The sequence below is a fragment of the Perna viridis genome, chromosome 7 (genome assembly GCF_037379345.1).
Source record: "Perna viridis isolate PV_CMFRI_1.1 ecotype Kerala chromosome 7, ASM3737934v1, whole genome shotgun sequence".
Lineage (NCBI taxonomy): Eukaryota > Metazoa > Mollusca > Bivalvia > Mytilida > Mytilidae > Perna > Perna viridis.
In genome coordinates this window covers 16856174-16876729 of record NC_142451.1, presented here as the reverse complement: position 1 = coordinate 16876729, position 20556 = coordinate 16856174, and the positions used below count along the sequence as shown (strand labels likewise).

General features: G+C 32.9%; 2 protein-coding genes across 2 annotated transcripts; one reads left to right on the top strand and one right to left on the bottom strand.

Annotated features, from left to right (window-relative positions):
* Positions 1-5293: 5293 nt before the first annotated feature.
* On the bottom strand, positions 5294-14937 carry LOC148611563 (T-complex protein 1 subunit epsilon-like). Its single transcript, XM_088592225.1, has 11 exons — positions 14766-14937; positions 12886-13111; positions 12276-12474; positions 11734-11926; positions 9652-9801; positions 9014-9133; positions 8313-8498; positions 8066-8203; positions 6940-7120; positions 6433-6558; positions 5294-5897 (listed from the first exon to the last, which is right to left on the bottom strand). The coding sequence occupies exons 1-10, from the start codon at positions 14868-14870 to the stop codon at positions 6434-6436; spliced, it is 1623 nt and encodes a 540-aa protein (XP_088448351.1). The 5' UTR covers positions 14871-14937; the 3' UTR covers positions 5294-5897; position 6433.
* A 271-nt stretch (positions 14938-15208) lies between these two features.
* LOC148611562 (sperm microtubule inner protein 11-like) lies at positions 15209-19168 on the top strand. The gene is made up of 3 exons (XM_088592224.1): positions 15209-15523; positions 16347-16482; positions 18611-19168. Exons 1-3 carry the CDS (start codon positions 15274-15276, stop codon positions 18657-18659), a joined length of 435 nt encoding a protein of 144 aa, XP_088448350.1. The 5' UTR covers positions 15209-15273; the 3' UTR covers positions 18660-19168.
* The last annotated feature ends 1388 nt before the right edge of the window (positions 19169-20556 follow it).

Sequence of the window (20556 nt, the reverse complement as noted above, 5' to 3'; positions counted from 1 at the left end):
TGAAACTGCCAGGTGTAGAAGTTAATGCAAATTAAGTATAGCAATAAAATTTAATTTTGAGTACTGTTCGTTTTGAAATCTAAACAGATATAAATGTGTAAGTAGAATTATTCATCGTCTCCCTCATTTTAGTTAATATACACTTATGACAAGGCTTGAATAAATTCTATAGAACTGCAATGTGTAGTTTTTGGAAAACCTGAAAGATATAATTTCAAAAAAGATTTAAAAAAACTGGAATAAATAAACAAAAACCAAAATGATAGATGAATAATATATTTTTATCTATTCAGTTGAGAACGATATCAGATCTGATTAATGGACATAATAAAAGTAAAAAATCATCGAGTTCAAGCATTTATTTGAAGTTGAATGGCAAACATCAGAGAAGTTGACAAATTTCTTAGATCTGAAATTTGCCTTAACTTGATGTTTGTATACCGTAAAACTTCACATTTACATTCAAACTTTTGTTTTGAACTCAAATTCTACTTCAAGCTACTTTTCATTTAATTTTACGGGTTATTCAATTTAAAGGTTCAAATTGTAAATTTCTAAATAAAAATGTCTTGGGGTTGGGGTGTGTTTTTCACGTCAACTGCAATAAGACATCAATAAATATTCTTACGTTTCCAAAACATCAAAAATGTTACCGGAGTGGTATACGCTGAATTAATTTTTCATACTTTGCAGTGATTTCCAGTTGGCAAAGAGGTCAATTCTCGTTCTAAAGATAATATAAATGTAAAAAACAAAATCGTAGGGGATGGTTCGTCTAGGATGTATGTGGCCAATGGACTACGTCGTTCATATCATTGGTTCTATCTAGTAAAAACGTAAATCCATATGCGATATAAAAAAAATGAATTGACGCTCCATTTATTGATATTTACGCGTATATGAAAACCCTACAATAACATGTTAACGTATTGAAAAAGATGACTTCAAAATCTTCCATTCTTGGGCATGCCAAAAATAATTTACTAGAACGGTTTGAAAACTCCCACAACAGATGTAACCGCAAAAAAAAAAAAAAAGCTCAAAGACGTTACGCACGCTATTGCGGCTGTGTTGAAAAAACACACCTAACTAAACTATAAAAGACTATTGTAAGCAATCAAAACTGTGATTATGTGAAGGCTGTATACTGTTGAAATCAGGACAAATAATTGGTTCTGAATATTTGTCACAAATGGTACTTCTAGTTCTTTATAATCAATTAAACTTTTCAAAAATCCGTAAAAACGTCAAAATTCTGTATGTCAGGTGTAACACACTGTAGGCTCAAAAATCTAAAATAGTAAATTGCGCTATTGCAGAGGGTACGAAATAGGCCAAATTTTGCATGGAAGAATAATTTCATATGTTCTTTTTGAGATAATTATCGAAATTTCGCTAATTTTAGGCCAAAAAAAAAAAAAATTCAATGCAAAAATGAAAGTGTTGGTAAATGGTCAGATTTCTAAAAGTGCTCAGTAATCAAATTCTATTATTAAAGTAAGAACTTATTTACACAATATTCTTTTCCGATTAATTTTCCTAAAAATGTACATACTTTCAGCAATACTACGTCGGCAATTGATAAAATTTTCAGTACAAACAAAAAAGTTACATCTTTTTGAAAATGTCTAGCGAAATATCAGATGTCAATATAATCCGGGTTCGTTGAGAAAATTTCATGCTCCAACGCAATTCTACAATCAATTGGCAATTTCTTCCATGAAATAATGATACTTTGTAATTGTGCATACACTTAGGAATACACATATTTAATTTTGTTATGGTTTAAACCGTTTAAAACGGATAATATTCGAACAAAACAAATGTCTAGCGATTTGTCCAACTTTCACTTTTTGAACGTTTGGACGTTTTCCGTCGATCGGGAAATGGGGAAATAAAACGGAAATAATTTCCGCTTTAGATGACAAGAACCAGACGCTACTAATCGTCTCTACAATTACAAGTATAGAATATGCAACTGAAAGAGACAAAAATCGAAATCAAAGAGATATGAAAAGATTAGAAGTATCTTATTTTGTGTTATTAACAAACGAAAGAATAAACCAAGAAAAGAATAGAATAAATTCTTATAGTTTATAAGAATTCGATCAGAGTGGAATGACTGAAACACAAAATAGGGTTGACAGAACTTTAAAAAGGTATAGAAAAGCAGAATGCTAATAGATAAAATGAATGAAGGGGGGTCATAAACATTTTTTATTTTGGAAAACGCAAATGAGCAAATGAAATGAAAATCAATGAGCGGCTATCTAATGGGTGTTGATGAAAGGCCGATTTTCTGATGAATAGAAAGCTTTTTCAATCGAAATACTAATTTGTGAAAGGTCCAAATTATGCTATTGGTACATGTAACATAAAATCATACATGTATATCAAAATGCACATTTTAAATTATCGCAGTAGAAAGTTGTTATGTTCCCTCTCTAGACAGACAGAGTGTGCATATATGTGGCGGTTGCACATGCGATTTTTAAAGAAATGTTAAAGATGTTTTAATTGCTACCAAAAGAAAAATATTGTGTATTTTGCTTTACTGTACACGTGTTTCAATAAGCAAGCAAGAAACGAAAAGTGTCGACAAACGTCGAATTCTGATGTTACCAAATGTGCCGCAATGGGGTGCGTAACGTCAAATTGATATAAGTTTTGTTTAATTCTTTGCGTTACACTTCGATTAAGGCTTTGTCCTTTTGCAGGTTACACCAGCCCTATATTATCTATTAACGTGCTGTTTTTTTTTTTTTTTTTTTATAGTATACAATATATAAACTATCAGTACTTTCTCAATTGCATAAACAGCCATTCACAAACTTAGCACGATCCCGCCTCTTCTTTACAGTTCGTAGGTCGCTGTAATTGGCTTATAAATTGTTTTATTATTTCATAAAAAAAAAAATAATAATAAAAGCGGAGTCTCGCTGTTACCCAATTTCTTCGCCTCATCCTTTTATTTCTTTTATGTGAAGTCAAGACATTATTATTGTGTTTATACTGCAATAGAAAAATATTTTCATGAACGGGGAAATTTAATGTTAATCCCAGTATGAATACTATAATGTGTTCCCTATGTGGTGCCTCCCGTATGGGCGGAATAATTCATATGACGTAGACAGGTGTAAATTTGTTAATGCATTCGCGATTGAAGTGCGACAGTTGTGATAATCATTAACTTATAACTGACTCATGTTTATTTCTAGTCAAGATACTGTTATTGTCTTTATAAACGCCGAAGTTTTCATTTTCTGCTGTTATAAATATAATTACAATGCAATTATTTACTTTTAACATGTTTAACAAGACTTCGAGTTTGATATTGCGCAATTATTTTCATGACTGAAATCCATAATGTTGCTTCTTCTGCTGCCGAAGTTTATATAATAATGGTTTTAAATTGAATATATTCCGGTTCTACAAAATTACTTAAGGAAGCTACTTTATAACTTAAGACGCTATCCTAATTAAATACAGATTTATTTAGATATCATAATTACATCAGAGGCCATCTAAAAAGACTAATGACGTCAATGCTTTATATAGTCCATATTCTTATCCTCTAGCGGAGGACTACATATACATGTATATCGACACTGGAAACTTAAGGGGTGGATTCAGACACTTTGAAAAAAGAAGGGGTGCTACTTGATATTTTTGATCGACAACATGTGTTCATTCTGGTCACAAGGGGCTCCCACTATCAAATTTCCAACCCACAAGTATATATCCTATACAAGGGTGAACCCAGATTTGGTGTGCCTCGGTTCAACTTTTTCTTAAAAAATAAAATCGAATGTGTCACTACTTACTACTCAGCAATCACTTAACAAATGATGAATCTAATGAATAAACACAGGCATCACCATCAAATACTTCTAGTTAAATCAATATAAGGATTTAAATATTCAAACTCATATTTCGACAATGGCTTGGACCGAGAGTGAAACTACTGCGACGTTGACATCGCTCGACAAATGCTTCAGAACCATTTTGAGTAAGAATCAGGCAATGGGTGATACATCATTCTCAATTTGGTCTTTTAAAACTTAAATATATTCAATACATCAAATCATGAAGCAGTTGTGACTTGATTTTTTGCCTGCTTATAGGTAAAAAAGTGTGAAAAAAATTTCCTAACATTTTTTTAAGGCGCATTTCAACTAAATTTGGCCTTTAAATATCTTACAAAGGCAAACTTTACAAACACTTTGTTAGTTGTTTCTTGGATAACGCAATAAAATCTGTTCTTTTTCTTCACGTGTCACAACTTTTTTACATTTCGCCTGATTCTTAGATGGAGAAATACTTAATTGCATAACACCAGGAACAAATTTTCCCGCGCTTTTTATTGTATGTCTAGCGATGTCAAGGTCGCAGTTAGTATCACTTTCAGTCCAAGCGATGGTAGAAATATGGAGTTAGAATGTTCAAATTATTGTGATGATTTAATTAGAAGTATCTGATAATGATACCCATGTGTTTTTCTTTGGTGGGGTGGTACCTTGTAATACAATTTCAGATTCATTCACGAATAGTCTCGTTATTGTCCGGACATCAGGAAAATGCAGTCTACCACCAAGATCACTCTGTCTGACCATTGTTGTATAAAGTATTGTAGAACAATATCATAGACATTCCTAGCTTTTATTGAAATTTATAGTTATTTTCTATGAAATACTTGTTTTTGGCTCCCAATTCTACACCTGGGGCTATAGCCCCAAAATTCAATAAAAACCGTCCTTTTGTAGTTTGGAACTTTGTTATTATATTTTATAAAGATCAACCAACTAATAATCAGATTATTGCATGAAAATCAAGTGTCAATGGACGACAACAGAGCCATACCTATATATGACTGCAATTTTTTTTGCTGTGGTATTAACTTGGCAAAGTTCAACATACTAAAAAAAATTTCTTTTTAAAGATTTGTTCAGGTCACATAAGTGCAAATTTTGAATAATGATTAACCAGGTAATCCTTTCTGAGTTAAGATTACACTAAGTAGGTACCACTAAGCATGATGGACCAACAGTCGGACAGGGACTAGACCCTTTTTCACTGTTTGTGACTCGGGTAACACACAGTAAAACCTGCCTATACTGAACTTAACCAGACAGGTTTAAAGTCTTTTTATATCAGTTAAGTTTGCATGTATTATGAAGCTTTGTAATCTGAACCAATTTTAAAATTCCAAAAAGGAATTTGATTTGGACATGTTTCAGTGCATTACCATGACAACTAAGGTGGTGCTGTACAGGTGCAATAAAACCAAAAATAATCAAGTTATAAAAAATGTAATTGTTCTGCTTTATACATAGGAATTCATACAAAAAACATACAAATAGCACTCACGATCACACATCACAGACATTAAGGTTGTGTAAATTACCAGTGACTATTTAAAATAAATTAAATACATAAACATGAATTGCAAATTAATAGCTGAATGAAGGAAATCATTGAGAAAGATTTATTGTACTTTTTTCCCCCTAAATGTCAGTTTAAAGAAACTCTGATACTTTTAAAAAAATAGAAATCCCAATTCCAACCATGAAAGGTGAAAGAAGGAAGTTGAATAAAGACAAAAAAGAGGCCCACACATCTTACACCCAAAAATAAGCATCCTTAACATAACAGAAAGGTCAATAAATAAGAGTGATTAGTAATGAATGTATTGAACACAATCATTATCAAGTCATCTGTGACCAACAAGTCAGCACGATCAATAGTATGGTTCACAATTTGGTAGCTCTATCCTATAAAGCATAGCAGAGTCTGAAGGATTTCCACGTTAATATTTTGATCTTTTCGTTCAACTGTAAATAACAGATCAGACTTCTTCCACTGGTCTTCCTAATATCAGCTGTTGAATTTAGATACCACTGAAATAGAAAATGAATCTGTGTTAAGGTAAGTATAAATTATCAGTATTGAGTGGTTTAAATTACTTCCCTATCTGAGATGGTAAAATTTAGATTTTAAACAAGCAAAATTTAGGAAACACATGCAAAAATTTTACTTCAGAGAGTAGAGAAAAAGTTAAAATCAAGAATAGGCTACCAGATGATCAGCTTCTCAGTCATGGAAATATAAAATGATGGGACATTTTACATAGAAACTTAATCACTGCCCTGTGGTTAAAAAGTCACATACATTTTTAACTAATGGCTTAGAATTGGAGAAATATATATACAGTACAGATAATATAAGACCGAATACAACATTATGATTTGCTTTTTGCATTGTATTCTGTACTCAATAATCTTGTCAGGAAGAAAGTGTTAATTTCAGGTTAATATTTAGATTTCAGTAGTTTCTTACAAGTTCATCTTGATCAAGAAGAGCTGCAATTATTGTCAATTGTAAAAAAGAGAGGCAGCGTATTAAAATAGAAAATACATAATAAAAAGTCTCCACCTTAAAACTTATCTTCTCCACCTCGTACATCATCTATTTTTAGAATCATCTTCGTTAACTGAACAGCTAACAAGATCTGTGCCCTCTTTGACGATAATGTTTCTATAACATGCTGTTCTTTCATATCTGTAAAATTTAACAACTCAGATTAACCATAAGACTCGGATGTAACTGGTAGAGGATGGTTAACCCTCTTACAATTGTTTTTCTTTTAAAAAAATTCAAGTTATAACAAAGCATTTCAAGAAAATGATTTAAAACAATTTCACAGATTTACCCATGTAAATGATATTATAAATACCATATTAAAAGAAGCTTAAATTAAATCTTCAAATGTTTACAATGTTTTTAACCCAGACTCCAGTATTTCAATCATACTATATTCTGTCCCCTAAAATAGGCACAAGGGATACTTTTGACATTATAAGAGAAATACAAAAACAAAAATTATTAAACTGATCACTAGACAGACATTATGCAGAATAATATTTATCATTGTATACCTACCATTAGTACCCTTATTGAGACAGTCTATTCCTAATTTAGGATTATTTTCTTTCACTTGTCTAGATTTGATCTCTGCTAGAGTATATATAGGTGATTGACCACTATTTTCTGCTAATGCCAGTGGTATACTTTCTAATGCCTCTGAAAATGCCCTCATTGCATACTGTTCTAATGTGGAGATCTACAAACACAAAAATCATGATCTAGAAGAATGATCAGTATGATATGAAATGTTCTATGGATTTAAAAAAAAAGCAAAGGGAGCTAATTAAGTTTATGATATTAGATTTATTGATTATCATTGTGTGTTTTCTTTCTAATACTGTATGTTACTGGTTGCTACTGACTCAAATTGTCTTTGCCTCATCTTAATCACTGGAATTCCGAAGTTTTGGATATGATACCACTAACTTTACTCTAATACAGACTTCTAAAGCATAGTAAATTCTGTATTTCAGTTACCAGATAAATATGTCAATTTCAAATGATTACTGTATCACCCAAATCAGTGTGACATGTTGATTGGTTAACCACATGACCATGGTTCAGGGTGACTGGTTAATTTTACATAGTGTCTGATCCAGCATAGCAATTGAAAATGAAAGCCAGAAATTCTCTATGTAGGTAAATGGCAAGTGTGAATGTAAAACTTTAACAATTTGTTCTAAAAGTATGAAAACTCTATAAGAAACTTCATAGTTTAAAAATTTTCAACATAATTTATTATAATCATCAATACAAAGTTGCACATGCTAGATATACACTACTCTTACAGCAAGTTTATATTGGACTGCACCTTAACTCGCTTACAATGCCCCACCTATACAAAGCCATAAATCAAATTTGAAATCAGTCAATCTATTTGGAGCTGAGATTTCTGTGAAGAAAATTTTCTCTATTAATATTCCAAGTAGTGAAAAAAGAAAAAGTTTCATGAAACAGGGAATTGGCATTATACAGCTTCAAAAATCATAAAAAGCCACTCACCATGTATAAAATAAACCCATCAATAGAGATTGGAGATCACTGTGACAAAATTTGAACAGATAGACAAGGTGAGTTTGATGTACCATCTATTCGCTGCGTAGGGGTATAATAAATCTGCCTTAACGTTTTAAGAGCTAACCTTATCAGCAGCTTTAGCTACAGCAACTGAACAAGCTATTTCAGGAGCGCCACCACCAAATACTATTCTGTTATCTCGAACCAAGTTACGGATTACACACAGGGCATCATGTATACTTCTCTTTCCTTCTTCAACAATCTGAAAACACAAAGTATTAAACAGGTCAATTATGAAATTGTCTGGAACTATTCACTTTCACGAAAAATTTTTTTTTAACCTTACATAGTACAGCATAAAAATTACTTACCATTTTGTTACCTCCCCTGATAAATATGGTTACTGCCCTTGAGTTTTGACATTCCTCTATCACCAACATTCTGTCTTTTGTTGTTCCAAACTGTAATTCCTTTACAATTCCAGCTTTTCCTAATTTTTCAGAAGTCAATTCCTCAAACCTTGGCACTATTCTACCTCCAGTTGCAATAGCAATCAACTGTTGGAGATAAAAGAGAAAAAAAGGTTTTTAGATTCACAAATTTTTTTAAGCTCATATCTGGCACACACAACTTTTTTGTTGACATGTTAAAGTTTTCAGAGATTCCCAAATGCATAAATCTGACAAATTCAGTAAGTATTAATTTGTGCCATTTTATGTCCAAGTAGAAGCATGGTATCTTTTCCTGCTATTTATGCCAAACCTTTCTGTTCAAACATATTGACTGAGAAATCCCTGATAAGAAAATTAAAAGAAACTATTAATATGATGATAAAAAGCAGAGCAAGAAAAAAAACCCACATAATAATGCTCAACAAATCCATGGTAATATTTTTTTCTAGTGTATTTGATGTCATGTCCAGACTCAATATCTAGTTCACTAGACCAACACTTAGGGAATATAATCATGTACATATCATAACCCTACATTTACCTATAGCAACTTAACTATAGTATAGACAATTTATGTAAACAAAATCCCACAAATTACTTTCATCACTAATCAGACTTACCTCAATTTCAGGTCCACCAACCCATCTTACTGCTGGCAATTCCCTTTGTAATAACAAATGGTTTGCTTCATCATCAAAACCCCACTGACATATAACCAAGTTAGATCCAGCATCTTTTACCTGAAAGAATACTCCATTACTATAATCAAATGGTTCTTTTAATTAGTATAAATTTTCAGAAGAAAAGTAAATGTTGTTTACTATCAAAATTGTAATACTCTCATGGGATCATAAATGATAATGTCAAGGTAAACACTACATTTCATATACATTCATTCATTCATTACCAGAATAAATTGTCAAGAAGTGGCATGGGTAGCCCCCCCCCCTAATTCATTGGCCTTAAGATATTCAGTCAAATAAAATAACAAAATTCATTATTCAGTGAAGTGAATTTTGCAGAGTACCCTATCAAGTTGGCAAACTGTGTTATATTGTTCCAAATTAAGTGTTATAAATAATTATAGATACTGATTATACATTTCAAGTTAAAATACAATGAACCTTGAACATATTTGAAATCTAATTGGACTAACTATATGCAAATTAAATATAATAAGTCTATAAAACACATTATAATTTAAACTACACCATCAAAAGCAAATCATAGAAAAATTAATTAAACAATAAATACTCACCTGTTTAACCATTGTATCAAACTTTTCTATCTCGTACTGTCGGAGTTTCCTGTAATCCTCCACAGACTTAACCTCTAATCCATGTTTAGTCTTTGGCTTCGGGGGTTCAAAGGGACACGTCAAAATAGCTATCTTCGCATCTTTGACAACCTAAAATGGAATATGGGACATAGGTTTAAGACTCATGTATGCATTGGAGGACTGAAGAATAATAGAACACCCTATTCAAATCTTTAATATGAAGTAGTTAATCAAACCTTCAAGTAAGAGATGATTTTAAATTAGTCAGGTGTCTATTTTCAGTGCAATTAAAGCATGGCACTTGAAACCTTTCTCAATGACTCCTATAGTAAGTAGTAAAATGGTCATCAGATATAATTACGGGCTTGGGTTATAATCCCTTTGAATCATTTGGCAGAATTGCATCATCATTTGACCACCTAGAAATGAGCTTCAGTCACTAAATTTAAACTCAATATCATGGGTTCAAGTTTGTGATGGTCTTACGTCTAAGACCTTCAAATATAAACTTTATTTCTTATAAACCTACAAACAACAATAACAGATGAAATAAATAATTTATGATTTTTGGGCTTTCATTATGAAGAAATGGGCTGATTTTTACTCAAATAGCATCAGACTTTGATGATGCATGGATATGTTCTAATATCACTGGCATCTCAACCAACAGGAAAACTCGGCTGGGTAATAGATTTATATTTTTTTTTTACATTTCTGAGAAAAAAAACTTTTTTATTTGGTTAGCTCCTTGTAGTAAAATTTATATGGTTATGACATATTTTGATTATATCTGCAGCTTCATAAAAACAGGTCATAGTCATCTTCTATGTGTTATTTAGTTCTATATTATCTCTATAACAGAGATTGTATATTACAACAGACAACCAATAGATGGGTAATAACTCTGAACATATCTCAAGTAAAGAAAAAAAACAAACAAGCATGCAACTTGTAGCCATATGTCCCTAGCCCCTCAAAAAAGTTGAAGTGCAAGGCCCATTACATCTGTAAAATTGTCAAATCACAATGGTAGTGCAATATGATCAATTATAAATGGTAACTAAAAACGCTACAATGGACAAAATCCGTCTAGGCCTAAAAACAGTAACACCTCTTTCAAAATTTAAGTCAGTTGGTAGTTTTTTTTTTTTTTTAATTTATAAATCAACAGGACATCAAAACCTACTGGTTTTACTGTCTCTATTATGACACCACTGTAATATGTATTTTCATGTACAACTTCATTGCAAATACTAAACTTGTTGCAGCCATGGCCATGTTGTTTATTTTTTTTTATGAATTTTGAACCACCACATCGAGAGCAAGGCGAATCTAGTAAAATCCATATTTTTTTTGACATCATAATAAATTAGGGTCAGCAGGGTTATCGGAAAAATGGAATTTTTTTTAGACCCTAGCAGTTTCTGAGGAGTTGCATCCACAAATGTGACTGGATAAATGGACAACAGTATTCCTTCGTCCTCTTCCGTGTAGCAATACAAAGATATATAAGGGTTTCCTAAAATTCACACCCAGAAATTTACGACACTTTCAATTGAAATTGGATGCTACAATGAATATAGTAATGGAATTAGAAATTACTAGGTTAACTGTGAACAATTTTAGTGAGGGGTCAATAAATGTTTCCTGCTCAACATTGAAGAAGCCTAGATTGTATTTTTATCATCTAAACTTAAGGAGGTAGACCTAGGGTAAGGGACGTAACTCTTGAAATCGGTGATATGTTTGTATCATATTAAATTTCATCAAAGTCTTTCAAGCTTTCTTTTGAAATATAATGAAATCAGTCCAAGTTACTTCAATGCTTACATGAAATTGATGTAAAAAGCTGAATATGAATGTTCCAATGATTTGAAAGAGTTGTGTCTCTTACCTTAGGTCTACCACTTTAAGGACTAGTGGATATTCAGAAGAAAATAACTCTTGTCAAGAGAAGTTGTTGAAATCTACAATATGGACTCCTTGTTGAAAAATTTCTTGACACAGACTGTAATTTACCCAACACTTTTGTTTACAGAATTATTGTATAAAAATATGAACCTTAGGCATCTGTGGATGACTGAAATCTTTGTCTACAATGACCCCCTTGACCAACATTGTGTCTTCCATCTTGCCACCAACTTTTCCCTCTACTTTAATTAGTTCAAAATCAACGTCTTTTCTCTCTAGATCTGCTACAGACAGGATGGCATCTACTGCAATCTCAGCCATTTGTCTATGGCACCTGTTTACACTAAAAAAGAAACCAAAAGTTATTTTTAACAAATTAAGCACCCCAATTGATAACTTAGTACTAGTTAATTTAAAACAGAAGGCATACATTATATACCAAATATGTCCAAGTTGAAACTTTTACTTAAATTTTTAATACAGATGTTCTACATGTACATAAAAAACAAAACTGTCATTTATACATTTTTTTCTAACAAGATTTCCTTAATGAGAGTCACGCATAAGCAAGGTATTCTTCAATTATGAAATCTGTGCAGAAATGGAACATTTTCCAAGTATGATCATATAAGATAAAGAGTGAATTTGTTTTCAACTTCTCATGGATTATGCTAAACCATTAAAACAATTACATTTTAGATCCCAATGTAGTCATAGCCAATTGGACAAGAGGCTCCTTGTTCTTGGAGTCAAGAGAGAATGTTTCGCTGATAGCATCTAGATGATTACATGCAACTTTAGCCGCTATTTCATATCCATCAGAAATTCTGATGGGGTGTATTCCTCTGTCTAGTAACTTTTCAGCATGTTCAAGTAAGGCACCTGCCAAAACTGAAAAATATACAAAATTAAATGAGCATTCCTTATGATGAAGAATCATAGTCTAACCATTGGCCAGTTTCTCTCACTCTCCCAGAAATCTGCAAAACTGTCAGTTGTCTAAACACACAAAGCTTGCTCTTGAATGATCAATAAATAAACGCAAGTTTTACATATCAAAGGCTTACTTAAAAAAAAATTCATTCTTGCAATTATTAAACCTGTAAATATTGGAACAGTCTGATCATTCACCAACTTATTTTAGCAATGGCACTTTATACTCATTCAACTATCATGGTTTCACTTTGTTTCTTAATGAAACTGGTTTCATTCTGCATCTTTTCATGCAGTTTAGTAAAGAAAACCCATAAAATTATGTAAAAAAAAATGAAATTGCGCTACAGAAGTAACAAGGCTGTTTACCAACAACTCCTGTTGTTCCATCACCAATTTCATCATCTTGTGACTGTGACAACTGTACCATCAATTTGGCAATCTGATGTTCAACATCCATCATTTTCAAGATAGTAGCACCATCATTTGTGATTGTCACCTCTCCATCAGGGTTTACCATCAACTTATCTAAACCTTTTGGGCCAAGTGAAGACTTAATAACACTTGCCACAGTCTTTGCTGCCATAACATGACTCTGGATTAGAAAAAAAAACAGATGCCACATACAAGTTACAGAAAATATCTCAATCAGGAACCAATTCTACACACTTCTGCCTATGGAGTACCCAAGCAGCAATATTTGTCCTCATCATAAGAAGTGGCATTTAGATAAACACTTGATGTACATGTGTTTTCTGCTGGAGAAAAACATATACATGTTTTTCTTCAGAATATGCACCAAATTCCTCAATTTTGTATTTCACTTTGAAAATAAGTCAATGAAGCAATTGGGGCAAGAGGCTATGCACTGCCCTCTGATTCTGATGGGTTTGCAATTGTCAAACGATTTTCAATTGCCATATACAAGAGCCTAAGGACTTAAAAAAAAAAAAAAACTTGTCCAAAATCTCTACTTCCATTTCTCTCAGAGGTTGCCATTTCGAACCCTGACCAACTTGTCCCACCATACTGCAGCTTTGCCTGCTTTTCTTCCCTCACATGAACTACCTCTTATCATATGGTCACTATGGGGTGGGGGCAGTTGTAGGGAAAAAACATTAAAAAAAGGAGCGTATAATAATTTAACTTGATTAATTAAGAGCTACTGGGTCAAAAAAATATTTTCAGGAAAATCCGTCTTTATTCTTTCTTGCTTTCGTAAATTCTAAATACAGGAATTATTTGGAAGTCACTTCCAGCAGTCACTAAAACACGTCATCTCAGGTGATTTTTTCCTTGTGTTCCAACGATAAATATGGAGGTTGATTAAACGCCAAAGCATGGCAACTGGAGGTGTAAGATACCTCATGCTGTGCATTTCTGCCTTTGGAACGGAACAGAGCAGAAACGATTTTTAAAACCAGAATCTAACAGAATATTTCAAAATTCCGCTGAAAAATTACATGCCAGCTACCCTTCCGTTCGAAAAGTAACAAGCTCCGCCTACTCTATTACGGTTCAAAATGTCAACAAAACAGGGTCTCTCGTGGAAAATTATCAAAACTTCAATAATAAATGTAATTTTTGTAGCAAATTTGGTATCAGCATACAGGAAAATGATTCCGGAATCGAACTAGGTAGGTGTGACATGCACAATTTCAACTTGAAAGTCGTTACAAGCGGTTGAAGGGTGATACTCTGCGGTACTGGTAATCTCCAACTTTTTGTGTGGCACATCGTTCTGACCCCAACCCGAGATATCAATATCCAAATAAAAAAGAGGGTTGCAGGGTCAGAGGAAATTCGGACTACAGTATACCATAACACCTCCTGTCTTAGACGGAGGTATAAATATTATTGTAATTGTAACAATACACAGACTAGGAGTAAGAACAATTTATAATAATTTGGCCCCAACTCGTTGTTAAAAAAAAAACAACAAAAAATCTAAAGCTACGCAAAGCCTAGCTTCCACCCTGATTCTAAGCCTGACTCATACATTGTTTATATTTCTAGTCAATATACTGTTATTGTGGATAAATGATAGTATTTTTGTTTTGAATGCAATTTGCATTTAATACAAAGCCGGGTATGCAGGAGCTACTGCTTTCATAAAGCCAGTACTTGTGATTTATCTAAGTTCGACATTACACTTTTTCGTTTTCTAAATAAGTATGAGAGATGCATGTAAACATAGTGCCGAAACATGTCTAAACTGAAGTTTCATACTCCGCATTATACAAATCTACCTTGTGGGCTTCGATGCCGGTCAATCTCTTCTTCCTGTCTTGATCCCGAATAATAATAAAAGGGCGACCATATTCGTCAAACGCGATAGAACCTTGAGCGGACATGATTTCACAAAAATGCCAATACAAGAAGGGATGTTTCTAGATTATAAAGAAGTAGAATTTTCTAGACAAAAGTTTACAACGGAAACGAAACCAGTTACTACTTCCGGAAATTTGGTCAGTGCAAATTACACAAATAACTTTTCGGAACTTAATTTTTATTTTGAACAAGAATACTTTAATTACTTTACAGCACTTGATTTTTTAGTTTACAATGTCTTTTGATATTCTTTAAATCAATTTTCCTTCTACAAAAACAGCAAAAGTATTTTTGATCATTAAAAAAAAAATAAATTCGTCCCGTAAAAATGAAAAAATCAATCTTGTTTTTCTATCTTGATGTTAATGTAAACAAAGCCAGCATAGCAACTCTAAAGCAGACGGTTTTTGTACTGTAGCTCTGAGAATGTCGTTTTTTGGTCTTACACAGCTTGGGTATCAAAACACAATTCGTGAAGGGTCTGCACGATCAAAAGCTGATCCCGTAAGATCAAAAACGCAATTAGGATTTGTAGCTTTACCTCCTCTGCAAGACAGAAACCCCCAAAGGAGATCCATAGTGCCAATCGACCAGGTTTCAGGGTATGGACCAGGTCCAGAGGGTTCGTATGTAGAACACACGCGCATGAGAACTAAACATATCAGATGTCCAAAAGGTAAGCTGACTAATTGAATTTGACAGAGTTTTTGCAAAGGGCGAATGATGTCAATCTATTTTTTTTTTACAGTAAGTGCCGTACTGATTCGGCATATTATACATATGTACGTACAATTTTCAATGCCGGTTTTTATTGGAAAAAATCTTTGTAGAGTCAATATTTGAAAAAAAAAAGAATGAAATGTTTTGTTTAATAATCCTTAAATGTAACCCACAATTGCACCAAAAGTGAGAGAGTTATCACAGTAACGTAATTAATTTTTAAGAAATATAATGATTGTCCGTACGTATAATTGTACCTAAACTGACTAAAAGAATAAAAAAAGCATTTTGCTAGTCATTCCTCAATCTAAATCGTGTCACCCATTATATAAAAAGTAGATATATATATGTAATTTAATAACATGGAAGTGTGGTGAAATTTATCCTGTTAAAAGAACGAAACGGGGATCTACTTATTTGTATCGAACCATGCATGCAAATGTAGTGGTAGGATATTAAAGAAAACAACTATAGATCATGCACAATTTCAAATTTTGAGCGAAATTTCATCTGGGTGAATTTTTTTTCATGATTTGTCTTCTTTAATCGATGATGGATAATTATAAATTTTAGCATCACTTTTCAATTTTGTTAAACGTTTGGTGAATTTATATCTCTTGGTAATTGTCGTTTAATGTACAACACTAAAATTCATCCCGTGTTTCTTATATTACTTCAATTGGAAGAAAGCGAAATCAGTTTTAACTGAATTTGGTTCGCAGGCATCTTAATCCATTTAATTTTATTATAAAAAAAAACTACGTTACATACTATTTCAGAGCCCATTGAATTGTACAGAATACCCCTTGGAACATCTCAGCAATATGGATGGTGGAGAAATCGTGAACCTCTAAAAGAAAAAGAACCGTGGACGTATGTCAAACGCCATGTTCATATCAACAGTGAAATGACAAGGTTTGTTCGGACGTCCGTTTTAATATATTTTTCATTACCCAAAGGCCAAAAGATTGTTCTTTAAGTTTATGCTATGGCCGTATAATAAATATTTACGGTCTCAGGCATCCCAGCCATAAAATATTTTAAGTCCCTGAATGTTTGCGGTATACAGGGCAGACAAATTAATTTTAATTATACCGAATTGCCATTGATGGACGACCCCATTATTAAAATGGAACATTGACGATCTAAATACTAGGCGCTCATCAAAAGCTAATATCTATGGACATAGCCTGCAAACAATAGTTGTTCCATTTTGTTTTGTTTGTTTCTGAAACGAGAGAGAGAGAGAGAGAGAGAGAGAGAGAGAGAGAGAGAGAGAGAGAGTATTTTAATTTCAGAAATTGTTGCTTTAAAAAGTTTCCTATAATAGTACAAATTTATCAGTTTAAGCGTTAAATGCTTTTTTTTTGGTTTTGAGCACATTTCCCCATCAATCATGTGAAAAATTCGGTAGTGTGAGTTTTCACCATTGCACAATTAGATCATTCGCATTTTTACAATACTTTCTTAATTTACGACATTACAAATCAATTCACATGTCCTAAAGAGAAATAATAATTGCGATTTAATTTTTCAATAGAGATTGTACGGATTTAGGTCAAGTGTTATTTTCACGTTTTTACTATATATACATGAATGGAATTTAAATGCATTTTAATACTGAGACGGATCTACACCACGTTACAACGATTCGATACGATCTATATGATATTTCAACCTGTCAGAGAATTGATCTTAAGTACTTGATATTACTAGAAGATAAAGGTTTTCTTTTGTAGTTGTCTTATGAGGGGACATTTACTCTCGGTTTAAATGTTCGATTAGCGAACACAGTACACGGTTCTCAAGTTGAAATAACCCCGTTTCACAATTGTAAATTTATGGTGACGGATCAAGACTATGATATGAATACTTTATACATCTTATCAATACCATGCATTTGTGCCATTTTTACCAACTAGATTACTTTGTGGTTAAAGACCGAACAGAAATACTAAAAAAAGAACCTAACAAGAATATATACAATGTACTACATGCAGTAAATAATATCAAAGAAAATTGCTTTGATAAATAGTTACTTTGAAAACATCTATAGCATTTACAAACAAAAGCTGTGTACGTTTTTTCTTAAGTGTCAGTAGCTGTAAGAAACATGCAGTCAGTGAAATGTGGTATGAAAAAAAAAAAACCATCATTTTGATAGTGTAATTTGACTATTTGCTCCATCAAAATCAAGTAAAGCAGACAAGATTTTCCTATTATACTGGACCATTGAGTTACAATTTCATAGGCCCCGTGCAGGTCCGGGTGTTAAAAGAATACGCCTGCTGCAGCGCTAAGCTTGTCGTAAAAGGCGACTAAATAGTGCTCAGAAATCTAGCCGGGGGCTAGGCGTTCTGCCTACAGGGCAACTGGGATGTGTGCCCCAGGTGGTGGAATGGGGTACCCCTGGCATGTTGTATGCTGGGGTTGTCAGGCTATAATACGGAAAACCTGACCGCAAACCATAGTGGTGCACCGTGTTGGGAAAGATGTCACATTCCTCTCACGTTAAAGAACCCTGCTGTAGTATTCGATAGGAGTAGGAACCTTTGCGCTCCGCCACAGGAGGCTAAATTGCCCGACCTTACCCATCCCCCCTTTTTCGAGTGGCAATCAAAATTTGTCGACCCTACTATCCTTGTGTCCCATCATTTTGTTTCATTGCATCGTCATTTCATGTTCATTTTATCATCCATTTCATGTTCATCGTCTGAATATAGCTGAAATATTGCTGCTCGGACGTTAAACCTCAACAAACAAACAATTTCATTGAAATGCACTGAAAATGAATATTTCAGGGGCAGATAACTCTGTCAAAAACCTCATTTTTCTAAGATTATATTGAAAAAAATCTACACAATGCAAACAGTAATGCAGAGATCAAATAATGGTCTTTTCAAATAGAGAAAGTATCCTTGAGTGATATTATATTGTCAGATCGGTTTGGTTTTGACATGCATGTTTCTGATTTTTCCCATTCTGCCTGATTCTTACAAATACTTACACTTAACACAAGTAAAACACTTTGTTCTTATTGCAGATTTGTGAAGGAAATGAGCCTTACCAATAGAGAGTTCACACTGTTTTAACTCTGGAGAAACGTTGCTATTGTGCTGGTCATCATATATGTGTTCATGTACTCATGTCAAAACAGGAAGATTATTCACAGAGAAACATTGATTATATAGATACATTAACTTTAATTTATAATGATAGATTATGTCTACATATTCTAGAAACTAAGAGTTATCTAGTTTTGCTCAAAGTTTAGTTATCACGATTTAAATCATTACATCAGATTCTTTGTTGAATTATTGTGTTTTGAGTGTACAATTCATTAGTTTGTGTATTTTATTTTAAATCATGATTCGAAACAAAGTGCAATGGTGTCTCAACTTATGTTTGCCGTTACGAGTTACGAATCTCATTAATTCAAATGAGGAAACAAGATTGTCAATGTCAGGTTCCACATTTTTTCTGGATGGATTGTAAATCAGTATTAGCTCATTGGTTATTTTATTTGTTACTATAGTATATTGAAGTTTGTAGTTCGAATTGTTTCTTGCTTCTAATTCAATAAAATAATTTTTTTGACAAAGATGCATATAATTGACTCCATATCCTTAAGCTGATACACTATTTCATGTAACAATAATGCATATTTAGTACAGCGAGGTTTGTTGGTATATAAAAAGAATATTGTTTTGTTAGTGGTTACTAATCGCATATATGTAATGACAATACACTAAACAATATATAATACCACTATAAAAACAAAACATTTGAAGCAGATAGACAAGTGTAGATAAGTTAATAAAAAAAAAAATGAAACACGATAAATAATTGTATTGTGCACACAAAATTATAACTATTTACGCATAGAATCATTGCAGTATGCGCACGTCATATTTTTTGCGAGTACGATAGCTATTTTTTCACCTGCAGGGAACAATGTTCAATCCCCAATACAGGGAGGAATGCAGACACTTTGAATCTGTCAATAAAAAGGGGAGCTGTGCCACACCTGCACCCCAATGGATCCGCCACTGCGATACTCATATTTTGTTAATTGAACCAAGTTTGAGCATATTGGTAGGCAATGGGAAAAAGCAAAATTTAGTGAAAGAAAATAAAATGAAACATTCGAATTGTACTCAAGTGTAAACCTGTTTTCATATCACCAAATTGATATATCCTGTTTCTAGAACTGAATGCAATCAGAAAAAATGTCTATTGGATATTATGAAATAAACAAAATTCAAAAGTTAAATCATTGGAACGATATATGAAAAATACTAGATACGAAACAGAGGACAACAAAATTATTTGTACTATGTATAAAGACAAAACTTATTTTTGTGGAAAATCAAACTGATTTTTAAAAGTTTAATGTGATGGAAAGGGAAAACTTATTGACAAAACTGTGTGACAAACGCGAAGACTTCTCATTCGGTATTGTCAGCTTTCTTTTCATCTGTGACAATATCCCTTCAGCACCTGCGTATGGAGCTTTTATATCACAAGCCAGAACTTGCCGAAACTACGCGGAGTTTTTTTTGTGCCGTGCTAGACTTCTTACAATTCGGCTTCTGGATCAGGGTTATGTTGCTACAAGATATAATGTAATCACTACATAAGTTTCATTATTATCATCACGAACTTGTGGATCATTATGGTGTATCTATCTGCACCATTAGAAGAGATTTGTTTACCATGTCTTAGCTTTCGTCTAACCAGGACGTGACATTTCATAAGCAACTCGGCGGTTTTTTTTTCAAGAAAAGCAGAGGACGCTTACTGTATTAGTGCACCTTGTCCATGCACCCAGTTTTTAATGGAGTCCGAGTTGCTCATTTATTTTTTGTTTCTATGTACGTGTTATTTTGGTCATTTCATGAATTTTGGTTCCCTTGATTACCTTCTTACAATATTTCAACTTGGATCGTTATTTTTTATCGATTTTGGAGGACATGGATTCCAACTGAC

Coding starts and splice junctions, on each gene's coding strand:
- LOC148611563 (XM_088592225.1), bottom strand. CDS start 14,870: ATGTCCGCTCAAGGTTCTATCGCGTTTGACGAATATGGTCGCCCTTTT. Junction 13,112..14,765: donor CCGGCATCGAAGCCCACAAG/GTAGATTTGTAT, acceptor TTTCTAATCCAG/AGTCATGTTATGGCAGCAAA. Junction 8,499..9,013: donor TTGGTGGACCTGAAATTGAG/GTAAGTCTGATT, acceptor TATCTCCAACAG/TTGATTGCTATTGCAACTGG.
- LOC148611562 (XM_088592224.1), top strand. CDS start 15,274: ATGTCGTTTTTTGGTCTTACACAGCTTGGGTATCAAAACACAATTCGT. Junction 15,524..16,346: donor ACATATCAGATGTCCAAAAG/GTAAGCTGACTA, acceptor ATACTATTTCAG/AGCCCATTGAATTGTACAGA. Junction 16,483..18,610: donor ATCAACAGTGAAATGACAAG/GTTTGTTCGGAC, acceptor TTCTTATTGCAG/ATTTGTGAAGGAAATGAGCC.